A 21,615-nucleotide genomic window follows, 5' to 3' on the forward strand; every position below is an offset into this window, starting at 1 on the left:
GACATGCTAAATTATTGGTTTCCTTTTGCTCCCGTAACAAATTATCGCAAACTTAGTGTCTTCAACACATATTTCTCATCTTATAGCTCTGGATGTCAAGTCTGAAATGGATCTTACTGAGCTAACATCAACGTGTTGGCAGGGCTGTGTTCCTTTGCCGCACGCTCTAGGAGAGAATCCGTTCCTTGCCTTTTTCAGCTTCTAGAGGATTTCCACATTCCTTGGCTCACGGACACCTTCCACCTTCAGAGCCAACAATGGCCACTTGAGTCTTCCTCATGAGCATTATATCACTCCAACACCAATTCTTCCGCCTCCCTCTTCTGTATGGAAGGACCCTTATGATTACAGTGGACCCATCCAGATCATCTGAGATAATTTCCCTATCTTTGGATCAGCTGATTCGCAACTTTAATTCTATCCACAACCTTAATTTCCCTTTGCCATGTAACACACCATATTCTCAGGTTCCAGATTTCTGGATGTAGACACCTTTGTGGGCCATTATTCTTCTTATCCTGGTCTAGCTCGTGGCCCACCAAGATTCTAGCCCATCCCACATGCAAAATACATTCATCCCATCCCAAGACACCCAAAAGTTTCAGCCCATTACAGCATCAACTCAAAGTCCAAATCCCAGCAGCTCAACACCTGCATCATTTCAGTCAGGTATGGATGAGGCACTAGGTATACATTCTATCTGTGAACCTTGAACTCAAGAAGAAACATCTTACTCGTTCCAAAAACACAATGGTGAGGGAGACATACAGTAACATTTATAGACATTTCTTTTCAAAAAGGGAGAAAATGAAAGGAAAAGGAATTCCAACAGTCCCAAGCAACCATGAAATCCATATGGAAAATTCCACTTGGCTTCAAGGGCCTGGAAATTATCCTCTGTTTCTTAACTCTACCTCTGGGCTCAAGGCTCCATGCTCTGGGCTTGGGGCCGTCCATCTGAATCAGCCTTCCTCTTTCATGGACAGTAGAACGTGTGTAGCTGAGGAGTTTTATCAGCCCGTCTCTCACCTGTAAATACTTGGGGAACTGACCATTTCCTTTCATTTCATCCCGTCTCAAGACCTGAAGTTCAAGATGGCACCGTTTCTGCTGATGTAACATTTTCAACCACCTCACGGGTCTCCTGTTTATTCACGAGATTCACTCTATTAGCCAAGAGTCTCCTCCACAGGTCTTTTCTAGATAATCCCATCTCTATTTTTGGCTTTGCTGAGATGACTGAAGAGATTTATGAGTCACACACTTAATCATTTGAAAGAGCCTTTTATGAGACTGAATATTTTGATGTTTTTATCTTTCCACAGGGTTAGCAAAAGGTTGCCCAGCCATACCTTCGTTTTTCTCCCTACGGCATGTTTTTCCAACCCCATCCCAAGAAGCCCTAAATTTCAATAGGCAGTGAATCTCTTAATTTTGGAATTGCTCGTAACCTAGCAAGTCATTAAGCCTCAATTACTTTTGGTTTAAAAGTTCGTTCTTGAAACCGTCTCTTCCCTCTTGTGTTTTCCTAAAGCACGAGAAGGAAGAAACGAGGCTGAACCTTCAACACTTTGCTTGGAGATCTCAGTTAAATACCCAAGTCCTGCTCTCCATAGGACCCCAGGACACAATTCTGCTAATCTCTCTGACTCAACACGACAAGAAATTCTATTCCTCCTGTTTCCAAGGACACCTTCCTCATTTCCTTCCGAGTCCTCAAGATTGGCACCTTGAACATCGGTGTTTCAACCAGCAGTTTGCTTATGATGACATACGTATTCCTTAAGGCATATATGCTTTATGTGCAATACTCTTCATTTCCTTGTGAGTCCTCCTTGGCCAGGTTGTTATCCATGCACCTCTTAACAGTCTGTTTAAGGCAGGAGAAGCTTTTTCTATCATGCTTCTCCTCGAAATTCTCCCAGCTTTTGCTCACTGCCCAGTTGCAAAACCACGTCCACATTTTTTCAGATGAGTTTGTACAGCAGCATTCTACTCTCAGGCATGACATCTCTATCTGTTTCCACTGCTGATGTAACAAACTACTATGAACTTAGAGATTTAAACAACACAGATGTATTGTGTTACAGTTCTGAATGTCAAAAATCGAAAATGAGTCTCACTGGGTTGAAATCCATGTGACGGCAAAGCCTTTTTTTCCTTTCTGCAGGCTCGAGGGGAAAATCCGTTCCTTGCCTTTTCCAGTTTCTAGAGGCTCCCACACTCCTTGGCTGATGGGCCTTTCCTGCACCTTTAAGGCCGGAAATGGCATTGGATTCTTTCTTCCATCACATGGCTCTGACACTGACTTTTCAGCCTCCCTCTTTCACACTGAAAACTTTGGTGATTATACCAGGCCCTCCCAGATAATCCAAGTTAATGTCCCTGTATTAAAGTAATCTTTGTATCCTTGATCCAATCTATTATCTTGATTCCCATTGCCAAGTAACCAAATATATTCACAGATTCCAGGGATTAGGTCATAAACATCTCTTTTTGGAGGGAGGAGGAGATAGGGACATTACTCTGTCTACTACAGTCTATCTGATTTTTGTTTTCTTATAAACTATAAACTCATTGTATGGAAGATAGAGCCTTGCATATACTGAATTTCTATAGGTATACGTATCTTAAGATACAAGTGTATGTACATATACAAGTATATGTATCTTATATTTACTGCATTTTTACAGCACATTTGCTGAATAAATGTAACGGCAAATACAGCCTGGTGCAAACTGTTATTCTGTGCATTCACTCCAAGAACAGCTGCATGAGGGACACCTGGGTGGCTCAGTCGATTAAATGTCGAACTCTTGACTTTGGCTCAGGTCGTGACCTCGAGGGTTCGTGACGTTGAGCCTGGCGTTGGGCTCTCTGCTGATAGCACAAAGCCTACTTGAGATTCTCTCTCCCTCTCTCTCTCTGGCCCTACCCTGCTCACGGTCTCTCTCTCTCTCTCTCTCTCTCTCTCTCTCAATAAATAAATAAATAAATGAATAGACTTAAAAAATAATGTAAAAAATAGTTGCATGAGCTATACATAAGGAGCTATAATGGCATACAAATTCCAAAATAAGGAGACACTTTTGGTCCAGAAACTAATAATGCTGGGTTGCTGTCCTGAAAATTCCTTGATTTTTTGCATAAAAATAAAATAACAATAAGCTTCAAACTATATACAAATTGTTATGAAAGAAAATGTTTAAAAAATTAGGTAATAATATTTTCTTAGGCAAAACACATCAGATGTTTGGAATCTGAAATGCATACTTCTTAATATACAATGGTAAGTTAAATGGTAGAGTTTTCTGGATTACCAAGAAGCTGAGTGACTACAAACACCCCACCTCTCCCCAAGCCGTGACAATGCAAAATGGAGAGAAAACATGTGCTTTATTTCTTCCTTTTGCTTTGTGTTTTAAATGTTCCCCTTGCCTAAATGATAGGATTTATCTCTAGAAAATAGTCTCTAGGACTATTTAAGTGAAAGGTGGAGGCTGGTCCTTTGACGTTGGGACTACTGTGTGGGTACAGAGGTAATGTTACGCTCGATCGAGGCATGGCCTCAGCCAGTCCCTATGAGGCCTTTGTGCAAATTAATAAGTGGAATTGATTTCAGGACACAGCTCTGCCCCCAGGTGTCTGAATGTAAGTGGGATCTGCCCTTCCTTCTCCTTCAACTGAGGGTCCTTAATGTGCACAACTGTATACAGCAGCCCCAGAGAAATAATGGTGCTGATGCCTGGAACCAACTAGCTTTACAAGAAAAGGTCAACGACACAAGCATTAGGAACGAGAAGAATTGTGGGAGCCCTGGGAGAGAGACACTGAAGATCTCCCTGGAGTATGTAGCTTGTGGGCCTCAGATTTCAAGTCATGAGAGCATTCTGCACGCAACTGAGCATGTCAGTCATCGCAGATATTCGAGCACAGGAAATGAATCACACACTTCGGGCTCAGATGGGTGGAAAGGGCAGTGTCTTTAATGCAGGTAGAGGGGGCAGAGGCAACTCGTTCAGGGTCTCTTTGGTCATTGTGCATTGAAAGACATTTTAGACAGCACGACAAAGATGGATTTTTAAATCCAAGCTCTGGTTCCTGGTAAAATGTGAGGGATGCAGTATTCCCCCTTAATTAAACTTCCTACTATAACGGTACTAAAAGTGCTTGCAGTATGTGATGTAATTAAAGTCATAATCTCTACCCTTTGAAGAAGGGGCATCAGCATAATTGTTATATAATAGACAAACAAGGAGTAACTTAACCTCTACACAGAGTCATCAACCTGGGCAGCAGATTTTATCAAGACTTTTGGTATCTTCATCTATGAAACGAAAAGGCAGAATGAGGTGAATTCCAAGGAGTCTTGCAGATCTAAAGAAAAGAAACATCTACAACAGAAATACGCCTGAGTCTCCACACGGTCCAGTCCCAGAGGTACCATGTTCAAAATCATGTGCCAGCAACTAACCCCTAAATAAATATAAACAACCTAAAACGTTTTTCTCTGCCTCTCCAGGAACGAAGTGGAAGAAGTCGTTCTTTCTGTACAGGAAACTTCGTAAAAGTCTTCCTTCTCCTTTGTTACTGCTTCCAGTATTCTCTGCACAGATGGCAGCTAATCCTGGAAATCCTCTCTCCCACTCTCAACTTCTCTCCTGAACACCCACCGAGCCCAAACAGCATTTTGTCTCTCTCTTCATTCCTCATTCTTCCCCCTAACCCCTGTATTGTGCAGATCAGATTAACCAAGTCATGGGCTAGGTGGGAGCGAGGGAGGGGTAAAACTGCCCCCGCACGAATATCCTGGGACCCATTACACACTTAAAATGTTTGTCACTTCTGTGACTCGCAAGTTGTAAATTCGATTTCTTAAAAAATAAGCACCCCCCCCCAAAAAAATGTGAGATGTGGTTCAAGATGATGTCATACGAAGACCCTGAACTCACCGCTCCCAGGGACACATCAAGTCAACAGTCACATACAGAACAATTCTCTCTGAAAAAGACCTGAAAACTACTGGGACGGGTCCTCTACAATAGAGGATAAAGAGGCCATATTAAAAAAGGTAGAAGCAGCAGAGATATGATTTCACCCAAAACCCCCCAAGCACAGTAATGCACAGCAATGCACGAGCAGGAGGAATCTCACAGACACAGGATGTATCACTGAGGAACACGAAGCCTGAGCCCTACATCAGGCATCCCAGCCCCTGGGACCTGCACCGGAGAGATGAGCCTCCGAAACATCTGGCTTTAAAAATCAACGGGACTTACATCCAAGAGGCCCAAAGGGCTGTAAGAAACAGACATCCAGGTCCAGGAGTCCCAGAGAATTCCAAATAAGATGATCCCAAAGAGATCAACACCGTGACACATCATAGTTACATCTCAAAAGTAAAAGATAAGAAAGAATCTTAGAAGCAGCAAGAGAAAACAACTTATCACATACAAGGGAATGTCTGCAAAACTACCCACAGATTTTTCAGCAGAAACTTTGTAGGCCAGGGGAGCCTGTCATGTTCTGTTCAAAGTACTGAAAGCAAAGAACTTCTAACCAGGAACCCTCTATCCAGCAAGGCTATCATTCCGAATGGAGGGAGAGATACCAAGTTTTCCTTAAAAACTAAAGAGAGTTCGCCACCACTAAATTGGCCTTATAAGAAATGTTAAAGGGACTTCTCTAAGCAGAAAATGAATAGCGTTAATTAGCAGCAAAGAAACATAAAATTAAAAACCTTACTGGTCAAAGTAAAAGACATAGACGACTTATAAAGTTAGCATGAAGGTCAGAAGACAAAAGTAGTAGGAATAACCATAGCTACAACCATTAGGTAAGGGATACAGAAAATAAAAAGATGTAAAATGCGACATCAAAAACACAAAGCATAGAAAAGAGTACATACATAGAGCTTCAGGATGCATTCAAACTCAGCTTGCTCCCAACTTAAAATAGACTGGGACCTATGAACTGATATGTACGTTTCACGGTAATCACAAGGCAAAAACCTACAGAGCCACGAAAGATACTAAGAATGAAATCTGAGCATCCCACCAAAGAAAGGCATGGAGCCACAACAGAAGAGAACAAGAAAAGAGGCAAAGAATAGAAAAGAACAACAAAACAAGTCTCAATAAGTTTAAGAAGATTAAAAACATATCGAGCATCTTTTCTGACCCAAAATGTGTGAAGCAGAAAATCAATCACAAAAAGAAAACTGGAAAAATCACAGACACGAGGCGATTAAACAGCATGCTACTGAACAACGATGGGTCAAAAAAAAGAAATCGAAAACTACCTTGCGACAAATGAAAATACAACTTACCAAATTCAATTGGATGCAGTAAGAGCAGTTCTAAGAGCTCATAGCAATTCAGGCCTATTTTAAGAAACAAGAAAAATTTCAGGGGCCCCTGGGGGGCTCAGTCGGTTGGGAGTCCGACTTTGGCTCAGGTCATGATCTCGCGGTTCGCGAGTTCGAGCCCCGCGTCGGGCTCTGTGCTGATGGCTCTGTGCTGTGTCCTGCTTCAGCTTCTGTGTCTCCCTCTCTCTCTGCCCCTAACCCACTCACATTCTGTCTCTCTCTCTCTCTCAAAAATAAATAGAACATTAAAAAATTTAAAAAAAAAAAAGAGAAATTTCAAATAACCAATCTAATGTTACACCTAAAGAACTAGAAAAAGAAGATCAAATGAAGCCCCACATTAGCAGAAGAAAGGAAATAATAGAATCAGAGTGGAAATAAATGAAATAAAGACTAAAAAGACCAGAGAAAAGAGCAATCATTTCTGGGAGCTAGTTCTTTGAAAAGACAAACAAAATGGATCAACCTTTAACTCTACTCACAAAGAAAAAAGAATGAGGGCTCAAATAAAAATCTGAAATGAAAGAGGGGAAATTACAAGTGACCAAAGAAATACAAAAGATCATAAAAGACTACCGTGCATAGTCATACACCAACAAATTGGGCACCCTAGAAGAAATGGATAAATTCCTAAAAACATACAGTCTTCCAAGATGGAATCATGAAGTAAAAAATCTTTATTGACCAATCACTAGCAAGGAGAGGGAATCAGTAATCAAAAACCTCTCAATGAAGGAAGATCCAAGACAAGATGGTGAATTCTACTAAACATTCAAAGAAGATTTTACATCTTTCTTCCAAAAAATTGAAGAGGAGGAAATGCTAACTGATTTTATGAGGCCAGTATTACCCTAAAATCAAAACCAGACTAGGACACACCACAAAAGAAAAAAAAAAAGGAGAAAAGAAAGAAAGAAAGAAAGAAGAGGGAGGAACAGAGGGAGGGAGGGAGGGAGGGAGGAAGGAAACAAACAAACAAAGAAACAAGGAAACAAAGAAAGAAAGAAACAAAGAGAAAGAAAGAAAAAATTAAAAGTCATTATCCCTGATGAACACAAGTGCAAAATCCTCAACAAAATATTAGCAAACTGAATTAAGTAAAAATGATCAGTATATAACATGTCCAAGCGAGATTTATCCCAGGGTTGTAAGGATGGTTTGATGTCCACAAACCAATCAATATAATTCACCACATTAACAAAATAAAGCATAAAAATTATATGATCATCTCAAAAAGATGCAGAAAAAGCACATGACAAAATGCAACATCCACTTATGATAAAATCTCTTAACAAAGCAAGTAAAGAGGGAATGTACATCAACATACTAAAAGCTCTATATGACAAACCCACGGCTAACATCATACTCGATGGTTAAAAGCCAAAAGCCTTTCCTGTAAGATTGGAACAGGACAAGAAGGCCCACTCTTTCCATTTTTATTCAACATTGTGTTGGAAGTCTTATCTGGAGCAAAAAAAGAAATAAAAGGCATCCGAATTGGAAAGGAAGAAATGAAACTGTCACTACTGGAGGGCAACATAATTGTATACACGGAAAGTGCTGAAAACTCCACCAAAAAACCGTTAGAACTAATTAATGAACATAGTAAAGTCACAGCATACAAACTTAATAACAAAATCTGTTGCATTTTTATACACCAACAACACACTGTCAGAAAGATAAATTAAGAAAAAAACCCTTCACAATTGCTTCAAAAAAATAGCTAGGAATTAATTTATCCAAGGAGGTGAAAGCCCTATACACTGAAAACTACAAGACATTGATGAAACAAACTGAAGACACAAATAAATGGAAAGATATTCTGTGCTTATGGATTGGAATAACTTATATTGTTAAAATATCCATATCAGCCGAAGTAACCTATCCATTCAATGAGCTCCTTATCAAAATCCCACTGGCGTTTTTCAGAGAAAGAGAACACATAATCCTAAAATTCCTATGAACCACAAAGGTCCCAAATAGCCAAAGAAATCTTGAGAAATAAAAACAAAGCCGAAGGCATCACAGTCCTTAATTTCAAACTGCATTACAAAGCTATAGTAATCAAAACAACATAGCGTCGGCATAGAAACAGGCACAGATCAAGAAACAGAACAGAGAGCCCAGAAATAAACTCACACATATACAGTCAATTAACTTATGACAGAGGCAAGAATATACAATGGGGAAAGGACAGTCCCTTCAATAAATGGTGCTGGGAAAATGGGACAGCCACACACGAGAAAGCAACTGGACCCTTCTCTTACATCATACCCAAAAAGTGGTTCAAAATGGATTACAGACTCAAATATATGCCCAGAAATCATACAACCTCCTAGAATAAAACATAGGTAGTAAAACCCTTGACATAATCTTTGGTGATTTTTTTTTTTTTTTGGCTCTGACTCCAAAGGCAATGGCAACAAAGGCAAAAACAAATGGAATTGTATCAAACGAAAAACCTTCTGCACAGTAAAGTAACCATCAACAACATAAAAAAGCAAGTTACGGGTTAGGAGAAGCTATTTTCAAATCATGTATCTGATAAAGGGTTAATATACAAAATATATAAAGAGATCATACAACTCAATAACAAAAAACAAATAATCTGATTTTTTTACATGGGCAGAGGATCTGAATAGACATTTTTCCAAAGAAGACATACAAATGGCCAACATAAAAAGATGTCCAACGTCACTAATTATCAGGGAAACGCAAATCGAAACCACCATGGGATAGCATCTCACATCTCCAAGACTTGCTATTATCCAAAAGATAAGAAATAAAAACAGTTGGTGTTGACAGGAATATAAATTGGTTCAGCCACTGTGGCAAACAGTATGGAGGTTCCTCAAAAAACTAAAAATAGAACTACCATATGGTCTAGCTATTGCACCTCGGGGTATTTATTCAAAGAAAACAAAAACACTAATTTGAAAACATATACATCTCTATGTTCCTTGCAGCATTGATTATAATAGGCAAGAAATGGAAACAACCTAAGTGTCCATCAGTGAATGAATGGATAAAGAAGATTGTATATATGTGTGTGTGGATACATGTATATATATTATAAAATTATGTATGTCATAAAGAAGATGAATTCAAATACTCTCTCTCTCACACACACGCACACACACACACACACTTGAATACTACTCAGCCATAAAAAGAATGAGATCTTGCCATGTGTGATAACATGAATGGACCTTAAGGGCATTATCCTACGTGAAGTAAATCAGACACAGAAAGACAAATACTGTATGATTTCACTTATGTGTGGATTCAAAAAAAAAAAAAAAAACACAATAAAATAAAATAAAACCCAACTCACAGAAGCAAAGGACAAATTAATGGTTGCCGGGGGTGGGGGGCGGATGGGGAGGGGATTTGGGGGGGTGACATTTGAGAAGGGGATCAAGAGGTATGAACTTCCAGTCATAAAATAAATGAGTCATAGGGATGTAATGTATACCACGGGGACAGTAGTCAATAATAATGTATTGCATATTATATAACTATATATGGTGACGGGGAAACTAGTCTTATCATCATCATTTCCCAGTGTATACAAATATCAAATCATTATGTTGTACATCTGAAATTAACACAATGTTACATGTCAATGGTACCTCAGTAAAATAAAAGAGGAACTGTAACTCTGTTTCATAACTTTGCTGTCTGACAGCCTTTGCTGTGCTGAATTTAGACTATTTCGGGTCTACAGTGTAAATATAATAGAAAGACCACACAATGCTATCTGATCTAAACTCATTCAATCTTGTATTAATCAAATCAAGTCCTTCTTCCAACTTCAGCCTTTTATTCTTTCAGCTCTTACTGCAAAATTAAAATTCAGTTGTTGAGAAAATGATATAGATAAATAGATGTAAGCACTTACTTTTTTTTTTTTCTTTCTTACCAAACCATGTATCAGAACTCTGATTATGTAGAGAAGAAAATTTAGGAGCTGTCAATATGGCTAATACTCACACATGCATTCACATTTCAAATAAGAAGAAAAGCACCACACTGGATAATTAAAATAACATCGAGTCCATGACAATATTTTACCTAAATAATATATTTCGTTTAACATGCGTAGAAATCTTCTTAGAACACTCAGTTTAAATCACTGCACTGCACTGCGTCCTTTCCATTGCCTTTGATGTCAATCGGCTTGGAGTCTAAGAGGAAGCTAGGAATTGGGCAGAATGTTCCTCAAACACTCTGAGCTCTCAGATGAAAGCTTCTGTTTAAGTACAAATTTCATAATAATTGCAATATATTTAACAACACCGCTCCCTTCCATGGCAGCACCTGACTACTGCACCTCTCTCATAGGGCACGTGGAGGGGGTGTTTCATAAAACCAGCTCAGAAAAAAAGATCGGCAAAAGAGGAGGATTTCACAAACATTACATTATATGCCTGTGATTAGCAGAAAATGTCTCCACTAGAAAGGAAAGTTCAAAGCTCACAAAAGATAGTTGTTCCTAAATAGAGATGGGAAGGATTACTTTCCCCAAGAGATAGCATCCTGCATGTTTTTCTTCCTTAAGATTGAATAAGTCCCTCCTAATGCTACTGGGCTGGGCACAGAGCAGATGTTACAGGTTTCTCCTTTGTTTATATTTTCCAGGAGTAAAGAACACTGAAGCATGTAGGCAGCTGGCCGTACTGTAAGGGAGAATTATTTTCTACGCGAAAAGCATTCTCAGTTTGAGTTTAAAAAAATGTGGATTACACAGAAAGGGTATTCCTCTGCTCTGAAAACTCATTTAAAAATTACCAACTACAGTATTGTCTCTCTCTTTTTTTTTTTTTTTTTTTTAGCTTGAGTACTTGTATTTGTCTAAGTAGTACCAAAAAATACAGCCTCCTTTTCAAAAATGAAAGTGTTAATAATAGTGCTAATAAATTTTCACTGTATCTCCATCTGGGCCCGTTCAATTCTTCCTCATTCTTCTCCACCCCCCACCTAGGCTAATCATTATTCATTTTTCTGCAGGACATTTGATTTAAATCTTTAAGATTTAAAAAAATGTCCTATAAGATGAGAAAACGATATCATTTTATTACTATGAGCACTTTTCTATGTTTTCTCACTAAATTATCTGTGGGCTACCAAACTTTCCATCATGTGGCTTTTAACATTTTCAGGGATTCTGAACTCATCCCTCTTCTCAGAAGTGGGAGAGTATCAGTGAGGCCCCTTTGCCCTTCTCCAGGCCTCACCCTTGTCCCTGGTTTCTGCAGATCCCAGGACCAGACTCAGCCGACTCCTGTGTCATGTTGCTAACCCTCACAACCCTATGCGTGCTCGACTACTCCCTAGGTGATTCATCAGTGCCCTGTGGCCTGGGCACTGACACAGTATCCAAAAGTAGCCATAATCCATGAAATAAAAAGTGAGGACTAGTTCAATGTGTCACGAGATATAGGAAATACCCCCCCCCTGCCCTTTTTTTTTTTTTTAATTTTTTTTTTCAACGTTTATTTATTTTTGGGACAGAGAGAGACAGAGCATGAACGGGGGAGGGGCAGAGAGAGAGAGGGAGACACAGAATCGGAAACAGGCTCCAGGCTCTGAGCCATCAGCCCAGAGCCCGACGCGGGGCTCGAACTCACGGACCGCGAGATCGTGACCTGGCTGAAGTCGGACGCTTAACCGACTGCGCCACCCAGGCGCACCCCCCCCCTGCCCTTTTTTTAAAGGAAAGACAGAGTGTGAAAGAGAGAGAGGGACAGAGGGAGAGAGAGAGCAAGAGAGAGAGAGAGGGGGAGAGAATCCCAAGCAGGCTCTGTTCGATCAGCACTGAGCCCAACGCGGGGCTCGATCTGAAGACCCTGGGATCATGACCTGAGCCAAGATCATGAGTCTGATGCTCAACCGACTGAGCCACCCGGGTGCCCTGGAAATACCCCTTTAAGAGTGTTTCCATGGCATCGTCCCTGGCTCTGCCCTCCTACACTGCATATCCACACATGACCTCCAGGTAGCTAGCTCCCATCCACCACCAGTCCAGAAGCAGAGCTACTAGGAACATAAAAGTCCCAAACTAAAAGGCTGTTTTTTTTTAAAGCCGTATAGGAAGAAAAGTCAGAGACTCAGATATTAAGAAATAGAAACAAATTTTGAAACAAGAGCTGACACAAACTCGCGTCCCACTCCAGCAGGATGAAAGCAGAGACAGAACAGGGGAGCTGGCCCACGGTGGTCTGAGATGTGGGGCACCCCTGAAAAATCTCTCCACGCTACCAAGATAAATCATCAAGTACCTTAGCTGGGAGCGATTCAACAGGCATTTATATAATTAAGCTTTAATATTTGCATCCCACACTCACTACACAATCTTCTGATTATAAACTGGACCGCATGTGGGTATGTTTGCTTACAAGAAAAACTGGGCTGTATGATTTGAAGCATTCTTATTAAAAAGGCATATATTTTTACACATGTGTACGTGTGTGTGTGTGTGTGTGTGTGTGTGTGTGTACCAACGTGTACACAGACATACGTATATTCAGCCTTTTTAGCTTGGTTGATATGATTAATTCCTAAATGTGAGTACATTCTCAGTGTGTTGACTTCAACTTTCTGAGACTATAAATTAAGACTGAGATTCCAGATCTTAGTAAATTCATAACAATAATAAAGACCACCTGGCCTTCCCACTTCTATTTCTTCTTTGACGATTTTGATGACTTGCCATCGCGCATAACTATAACCCCCACAAGGAGGCCTAGACCCACATAAACAAGCTAACAAGGAAAAGTAACATCTTACAGGTACTAGTTTCGCACATTCACTCCCCAAAGCAGAGAAAGAGCAGTTGTAAATGAAAAATTCGGGGATACTTGTCCTCCCAATAAACGATGCCAATCCCTACTTTGTTCTTAAAGAACACATGATCAAATTAATAAAATCAATAGCTACTGATAGTTGAGATCTCGTATTTGAAGTGCAAAACCCACAAGGATGCATGGGTTGGCAGGCGGCCAGTGTTCAAGCAATCCAAAAAACAGGTGGTCAGTATTGTCCCTATTTTATCAACTGAAATATTGAGGCACCGAACATTAAGGATCATGTCCACAGTTTACAGCAAGCCAGAAATAAGAAAGCCAGGGCTGAGGCCAGATGGTGTCCCCAAACCAGTGTTCCTCACAGCTGTGCTGGGGTCCAGCTCTGCAAGGGACCTGGTGGGCGGGGCTCTCCCCTCCAATGTGTGGTCCATTTGGATGCCTTGGTGACTGCGGCAAGGCTTTCGACTTTAAGTCATGACGTTGACTTCAGGAACTCTATGGCTTTAGTTTCGCCAAATCACCACTTAAAGCATCGTCCCCAGTCCAAATTAACCCAAATTAAACCGAAGCCTGCCTGACCCCCTATTCCCTAAACGCTGTCTAAATGATTACTAATCCCTGCCCCCTTCCTCTTTCATTAACTAATTGGCTTCCTCAATACTGGCTCTTTATGGAATGAGTAGCACATTACTGTGCCACTCAGGCAATGGCCTTGGGCCACGGAACGTCAGAGTCTGCAGTCATGGAAGTTTTACAAGTCTCCCTTTTATGGTCCTACTGTTCCTTCATATGCCAAGTGTGCGCCTCCCCCTGCCCTTAGTTTACTCTCCTTTATCTGAGTGGAAACAGAAGCCTCAGTCCATCCGTAACTCATCCTCAATTTCATGGAACCATCTCCTTTCGTTCCTTTCTGATCCAGTCCTTCATGGCAGTGAAATCCCCTTTTGTATACAGATAAAGTAAAAGGGGCTCTAAAGAAACAAGGCACAAAGAACATTGCACAGGGAACACAGTGGCTTTTTAAAACCCTTGGAAAAGCAGACTGGTCTCCACCATTTACGTTATCTCCGGCAGAGCTAGAAATGTGGATAGCCTCGCTTACGCTGATAAAGTGGACCCGACAACTTTATACAACCTGAGTCTGAAGTCCTAGACACTATCCCCCTGATCTCCAATCCCAGGATGAAAATATAACGTACAAAAACCTAGAGCTATCTTTAAGTCCTGGCTATACCCAAAATTATCAGTTAAGAAAAAAAAAATGTATTTCCATTCACAACTCAAGCACTAAAGTAATCTCAGCGTCTGCAACTTTTTGGAGCACATCAAGCTAGTCTGATCGCCAGGGTGAAATACTCCTGCTTTCTGTGAAGGATCCAGTATCAACAAAGCACAATTAAAGCCACAATATCTCTTAGTGATACTATAAAAACATTCCTAATGCTTGAGGTTGATATGTACAACGCTATCAATACATGACCTATTCGACATAAACCATAATATCATAACGAAAGTCATCATTAATCTCATATTAATTATTTTTAAAGTTTTAGCACTTAACCTGAGCAGCAGCACCCTGCTCTTATGTTACCTGTGTAACATGGAATAGAAACTCCAACAAATTTTACGCATCTTCCAATGTCACCTATGCCTGTTACCGCCTCAGTAAAGCAACCCACACAAACTAAAAATATATGCAATCATATAGAAATAATGCGCTTCAGGTAAGTTTGAGTCATCTTTCCATTAAAAAAAAAGGACCGTACTTCATCAAATCTCAAATCGCTTCAGCCTGACGCTGCAATTTAAAAAGGTGATAACCCATTTTCATTGTAATAAATGACAACTCATCATCAAGTGAGCCAGTCAACATCATAGACCTTTTTTTTTTTTTTTTTTTTTTTTAATACTAGCAGGTGAAACGGAAAATGGACCCAGGATGAATAATTATATAATGACGGATAATGTCTGCAGCAAATGAATATTTGGCTGCTAAGGGCCTCTGGCTTTCATCACAACTGTTAGGAATTTGCATTTCTAAAAAGGGATTAGACTGCTTTATGCTAAGATCCATTTGCCTTAAAAATTATAATTTTCAGAACAAAAGAATTTTTTATTCAGGTTCTCCAAAGATCATTTAGATGGATACATTTTACACTACAATTGTCTTTTCAAGTTTATAGGGATTCAATGTATACTGTAAATTAGTTTCTTTATTACAAGTCACCTCTCAAATTACACATTTCAGCATAATGGAAGTCCATTTAATTAACTGTGCTCCTGATGATCATACAGACCCCTGAGTCACTACACTTCACCTCTAGTGGAGGCTAAATTTTAAGGAAAATTTATTTTCCGTTCAGGAAATTTCATTTCATTACAAAACGAAAAGACAAAGCACTGTAGGTGTGATGTTGAATAGAACTAGAAAATTCTTTGAAAACCTATGAAGCCATCTTACAAATGTTCTTATACTATGAGGACAGAAACCTAAGGAAGAGAAAAATAATTGTATGAAAAAACAAACAAACAAATAAACAAACAAACCCTTACTTACCAGGTGTGAAATTGTATCGAGCTGAAAATCCCATAGATTCCAGCTCTCCATCAGCGAAAAATTTAATCCATAGAAATCTTCCACTGGATTTTATTACAGGTGGGTTTTGTTGTCCACAAAAACGTCCAATTATTGGAGAAAATCCGAAAGGTCCATCTCGAACTTCAATATGATCAAATTTGCACTCCCAAGACGGCTCAATAGAGTACTTTTCATCAAAGTAAAGTTCAATGCACTGTCTTGGGGCAGCTGAAAAAAAGGAAAGAGTACGTCTAGGAGGCCGTTTTTTAAGTCTTTAGTTTGATTTCTGTGACGCAACTTCCAATTTTATCTGTACATCTTCTATCAAACTCTGAGTCTGACATCATGGGAGCACAAAGCAAGTCTGTCATACTTAGCGTTCTAAGGGAAAATGTTCCCGTAAGAATGTCTCAGGGATGCTCCTTAAAATTGATGATGTTGCACAAAATATTATTCAGACACAAAATGACCATTTAGATATCTAACACAGACCCGATGATGACCGTGCTTTTGTCAAAGACCACTACCATCGGGCTTAGTAAACAGAAAGACCTCTTTCTGTCACTTTTCCCATATTTGCCGAAGTATCCAGTTTTGAGGTCAAAAACCACTTAAGAATTGTTCAGCACAGAGTTATCCAAACATTCGAAAAGTCCCAGTGAGATGTATCGATTGCACCCCAGCGCACATACGAAGATATCAAGAGTAGTTTTTCTACAGCACAAACCTTACCACGGCACCCGCAGGTTTAAACTCATTCAGCAACTCTCTATCAGCTACAGGAAAAAGATCAATGCACTTGACATGCAGGACCTTTATGGGTCCTACACTTCACTCCTCCAGGATCTTCCCCTCCAGACACAGTCCAAGCTGAGGCCGCTTGAGGCACAGGGTGTTTTCGAAGGCCTCACGCTCTTTCAGACTTTCGTGTATTTTACCACTTTCTGGAGTATCGGTCTCCCAATTTCGCCAACTCCTGTTTGTGTAGGAAACTCTTGCTTTAAAGAACCATCTCTCTAAATCTACTCACGAAAGACAAAAATCTATTCACCTTCATATTTCAGCACTCAGCACAGTACTTATCATTGAGGATTTCTCAAAAAAAAAGAAAAAGAAAAGAAAAGAAAAGAAAAGAAAAGAAGAGAAAAGAAGAGAAAAGAAAAGAAAAAAGAAAAAAAATACCTCTTTTGGGCAGAAGAGTAAACGAGCTTATCTTCATAACCGTTTTTATAGCTCTCTTAGGAAGAGCCTCAGAGGGCCAGTGGCTCTATAAACCTGTACATGAATGCATTTGCTAGCACCCTTCCATTCCTCCCTTGTCATGTCCAAAACAGCTCAAAATCCTGGCACTCCAGACTGATATTCAGCCAGGATACCCCAGAATGGCCATAACAGTTGTCGAAATATCCGCACATATTTATCCTAGTTAGTAAACAGCTGTTGCCTCGAGTCCTTTGAGTGTTTCCCTGCCATGTGGCCCACTTCGGGGACCAACACCCTCCAGAAACTTCAAAGTTACGACCTGGCACAAGGAAGGCCTGATCCCCATGTGGTCGGTAATCATTCCGAACGACTGCTGTCCCCACCACACCAGTTCTTAAATATGTATTGAATATCACCCTTGATGGCTTTAAAATTAAAGCCTTGTGTGCATGGATGTCAAAAATTTATAGAGAACTGAGATACACGATGACTTGGAAATTAGAGACTTACAGAATAAAATATAACCCTGATGATCCCCGAGGATAAAACTGAAGCTCATTTGGTTAAAGGTCAATGTGTGTTATAAGACTCTTTTGGGGATTATTTTTAATCTCTAAAAATGTTTATGAGTCTTTGGACATTGAAAAGAGACATTTACTGCTCTTACCGGCAAAACCAGGGATGATTATATCTACCACTAACATATATTCACAAAGGGCAACAAATGTAGTACTACCTAATGACAGATTTGATGAAGTTCCAGTGACTTTTTTTTTTTTAATCTATGAATTGGAAAATATCCTAAGACATCACTTGGAAAACTATGTTTTTTCCCTTCAAGGTTATTAGTTCAATCACAAAAAGGCAAAGGCTTAAGACACTGGACCCATATACATATTAGCATTCAGTATAACATTTACACCTATTACCATCTTATAGAATGTGCCTGCTGGTTTATTTCCTCTCTGGCAAGCCAATATAAGTTTCAGAAGGAAATAAACGATTTCAGAATATAGGATATTTCCTTTCGATGTGAATAATGTATGGCTAGGGAACCTTAAAGCAAAGAGAGCAGCCCTGTGCTAACTTACTTAATAAAAATCTGTTGATCAACAAATATCCATTTATTTTTCGCTATTAAGAAATGCATGGTCATCGGACACGAATTCACTTACATTTCCTTCATTTTCATCGTCACTTAAGTTCCCTCCAACGTGGATGAACAAACCTCTCAATGTTCCATCAGGACACATACCAGCGTTATGGCTTTCCCTAGGCAGGACTACACGCGGACAGTTCACTTTCCTTTGGTCCATCATGCAGACGTCAACCACACGCGCTCATATACGAAATCCCACTAACTGAATTTTAGAAGGCAGGAAAATAACGTTTTAAAAAGAAGTACGTCATAGGGGCTCCTGAGTGGTTCAGCCAGTTAAGCGTCCGACTCTTGATATCAGCTCATGTCTTGAACTCAGGGTCCTGAGTTCAAGCCCTGCATTGGGCTCCACACGGGGCATGGAGCCTACTTATAAACAAACAAACAAACAAACAAACAAAGAGCACGTGGTTGTAGTTCAAGACAACGGCTTATGGTGCACGTAAGCCATTGGAAGCTAAGTCCAACTCCCTACACTTACATGTTCTTTCCCTTCAAATCTCTCAATTCACGGCTGCCCTTCTCTGTAACATCTTCTGCAAGTCATCTGGTATGTAAATCGGAAGTTCCTTTTCGAGAAGTCTTACCGTGTCATTGGGCACGGTGAAAACTCTGGGCGCTTTCACCTGAACATAGGTACAGAGTATGGCCTCTGATTGGAGGGAATTCTAGGACAACCTGAGATCCATGCGAGGAGTCTTCCTCTCTGTGACTGGGACGCCACCTGTGTTTATCAGAACCTCACCTTACCTCCAGAAACTTAGCCAACCTTTTAGCCCTCTCGTACTTTCAAGGCACCTTTTCCTACAGAACAGGCTCTTCTTTTCAGAATTAAGTATGACAGTCTGCCCCCGCTGCAAGAAGACGGAGAGACAAAGAAAGTAACTGCCTTTCCACCTTGGGTCCATCAACACCACCCACACCCACACCTCCGGCCCCCACGCCTGCTAGGGCATTGAGTGCACACCTCCTAAAGTGTCTCCCTAACAGCGTCTCAGGGGCCTCGTGCAATAGATGTGTTCGCTTTTACCTCATGTTTGTTTGCCGTCACAACCGGCACCTCGGCTTCTCCCTTCTTCCTGAAAGGTCACCTGCACTAGGTACTGAGGCCTCTCTCGCCTCGTCTCCGGTCCATCTCCCTGGCTTGTCCTTCACCGCCTCCCTGTCATCCTTTCCTTTACTCTCCCATCCCTTACACGCTGTTTTTCAGAAGACTATTCTCTTATCTTCTTTCTGCCCTTTCTAGACCAGTGCTCTGGGGCCACTGGCATCCCAACGGAGAGCTATCGCAACATAACGCTACCTGCGGCTCCAGCAAAGACCAACTAAGCCAGAGTTCTTGGGGGCAGACCCGGGCATCATCGGTATTTTCTGAAAGCTTTAAAAAAGAAAAAACAAAAAAACAAAAAACAGTGCTCCAAATGCTCTCTCTGGATCATTTCATTCATACTAAGAGCCTCAACCACAGTCTATATTTATGACCTCTAAATATCTATTTTCAGCCAAGAGCTCTCCAGTGAGCTGAAAACTCATATACACAATGTCTTTATGAGGCATCTCCATAAACACCAAAATGGAGCCCATTAATTTTCCTTTAAACACTCCTTCTCCACCCATATCCTTTACCTCCATCAATATGTCTCCAAGCCAAACACTTTGGAATCATCCTGGGATTTCCTATCTCCCATCCCTACCTCCAGCCACTCACAACTCAGTTTCCTAAATACCTCTCATCTCTTCCTTTGGTGCCACAGCCAACATCACTTGTGCAGGTCAGGCTTTTCCTATGGTTTACGTGGGCTTTCACAATAGTTCCTGCTTGCTTCTTTTCCTTCAGTCACTTCCCCCAAAGGGCAGGTTCGTTCTCCACGTAATTTATTTCAGTGACATCCCACTGTCTAGAATATTACGTTCAAACGTCCATGGGTGGAGCCAATGGAGTGCCAAGTTCTCCTTCTCTGAGACCCCCTGCCTCCTGAGCTCCTCTTCACTGCCGCTCCCCTCACCCTATGCAGAAGCCCACACGATTCTCCCTGTGGGTCCCAATCACACATCTCAGCACATCTGCACCTGCCATTCTGTACAGAGAATTCTCTCCTGGAAGTTTTACAAAACTGAGTGAAAACACCTGCTTCCCCTTGTAGCCTCGTCTTCTTTCTCCTATTCCGAACACTGCTAGTTTGGGGGGGGGGGGGAGGTGCCTTCAGATTTTTGACTGAAAGGGGCATGGTCCCCAGACCATATTATAAGTTCCACAGGCAAGAACCGTGGTTGTTTTGTTAACGGCTCTCTACACTGTGCCTGGAAGAGTGGTTACTTCTTAGCAGTTGTTCAAAAAATATCTGTTAAATAAATGCATGGATGGAAAACCATGGCTAGGATAGGGTACTTCAAAAAGGGTGTAGAAATATAACCAATAGCCACGGGAGCTTCTATCCACTTCCCAACTGTAAGTTTTGTCCTTGACATAACTAGGAATGAATGTGACTATGTGCATGAGATTGAAATGCGAGCAATGTTTTTTAATAGGCATGAAAGCACAATTAATACGCAAAACTTTCCCTCTGAATTAATCCTTTAAATGAGAGAAGTCATTGATTTTATTCTTTTTAATAATTCGAAGTTTTAAAATACTGATTCTTCAAAACACGAATTAGGTGAATTTAACCAAGACATTTAACCCCTCTGTGCCTGTTTCCTTGTCTATAAAATGAGGACCAAAAAAAAAAAAAAAAAAAAAAAAAAAAAACTTACTCCCTAGGATTAAATGTTTTACCCTATGATAAGGTCTTTGAAAATTTTATATACATATCTATGCATACATGCACATATACACATAATAGATAGGTAATACTAACTTGATAAAGGGAACAACTAAGTCTAACCCAGAATTTCCATATTTCAATTTCCTTTTCTATCAATCATCTGAGGAATAAAACTGCCAGAGCCCAGATTTCTCAGTTTTAGCCTTTATGATCAGAGCTGAGTCTCTTTCCTTCTTCGTGGAGTGCAGTGTATCTTTGCTAAAAGTTCAACCTCACGCACAAAAAGGAGAAGGGCAGTATCCTTAGCTTAAAAGTTACAAAAAGATAAAAGAATCTTTTCTAGATAGAAGTTCTTTTTTTTTTTAATTTTTTTAACATTTATTTATTTTTGAGACAGAGAGAGACAGAGCATGAATGGGGGAGGGTCAGAGAGAGGGAGACACAGAATCTGAAACAGGCTCCAGGCTCTGAGCTGTCAGCACAGAGCCCGACACGGGGCTCGAACTCATGACCTGAGCCGAAGTCGGCCGCTTAACCGACTGAGCCACCCAGGTGCTCCTCTAGATAGAAGTTCTTGAAAGCGGTTAAATAGAAAGCCTCTTCTCTGAAACATCTACCAAATGAATATGCCCCTCATTTAGAAGCAGATATTGAACATATACTGTCTTTTTCATTAAGGTAGACCAATCTGTCTGTGCCTGTGTGGGCGGGAAGGGTTGCAGGTTTGGGGCTATTAG

The 21,615-nt window shown here is 40.5% G+C and overlaps 1 protein-coding gene across 13 annotated transcripts in view; it reads right to left on the bottom strand.

Annotated features, from left to right (window-relative positions):
- Positions 1 to 21,615, bottom strand: part of NETO1 (neuropilin and tolloid like 1) — a 129,529-nt gene that overhangs the window by 103,313 nt on the left and 4,601 nt on the right. For all 13 annotated transcript variants that reach the window (XR_006707267.1, XR_006707266.1, XM_045457081.1 and 10 more), the window contains exon 4: positions 15,731 to 15,979. Coding sequence is in view for 11 of the 13 variants with exons in the window: in XM_045457081.1 (XP_045313037.1) it covers positions 15,731 to 15,979 (249 nt within the window). In the remaining 2 variants the exon portion in view is untranslated. The remainder of the gene's footprint in view (positions 1 to 15,730; positions 15,980 to 21,615) is intronic.

This window comes from Leopardus geoffroyi, chromosome D3 (assembly GCF_018350155.1).
Source record: "Leopardus geoffroyi isolate Oge1 chromosome D3, O.geoffroyi_Oge1_pat1.0, whole genome shotgun sequence".
In the NCBI taxonomy this organism is placed as follows: domain Eukaryota; kingdom Metazoa; phylum Chordata; class Mammalia; order Carnivora; family Felidae; genus Leopardus; species Leopardus geoffroyi.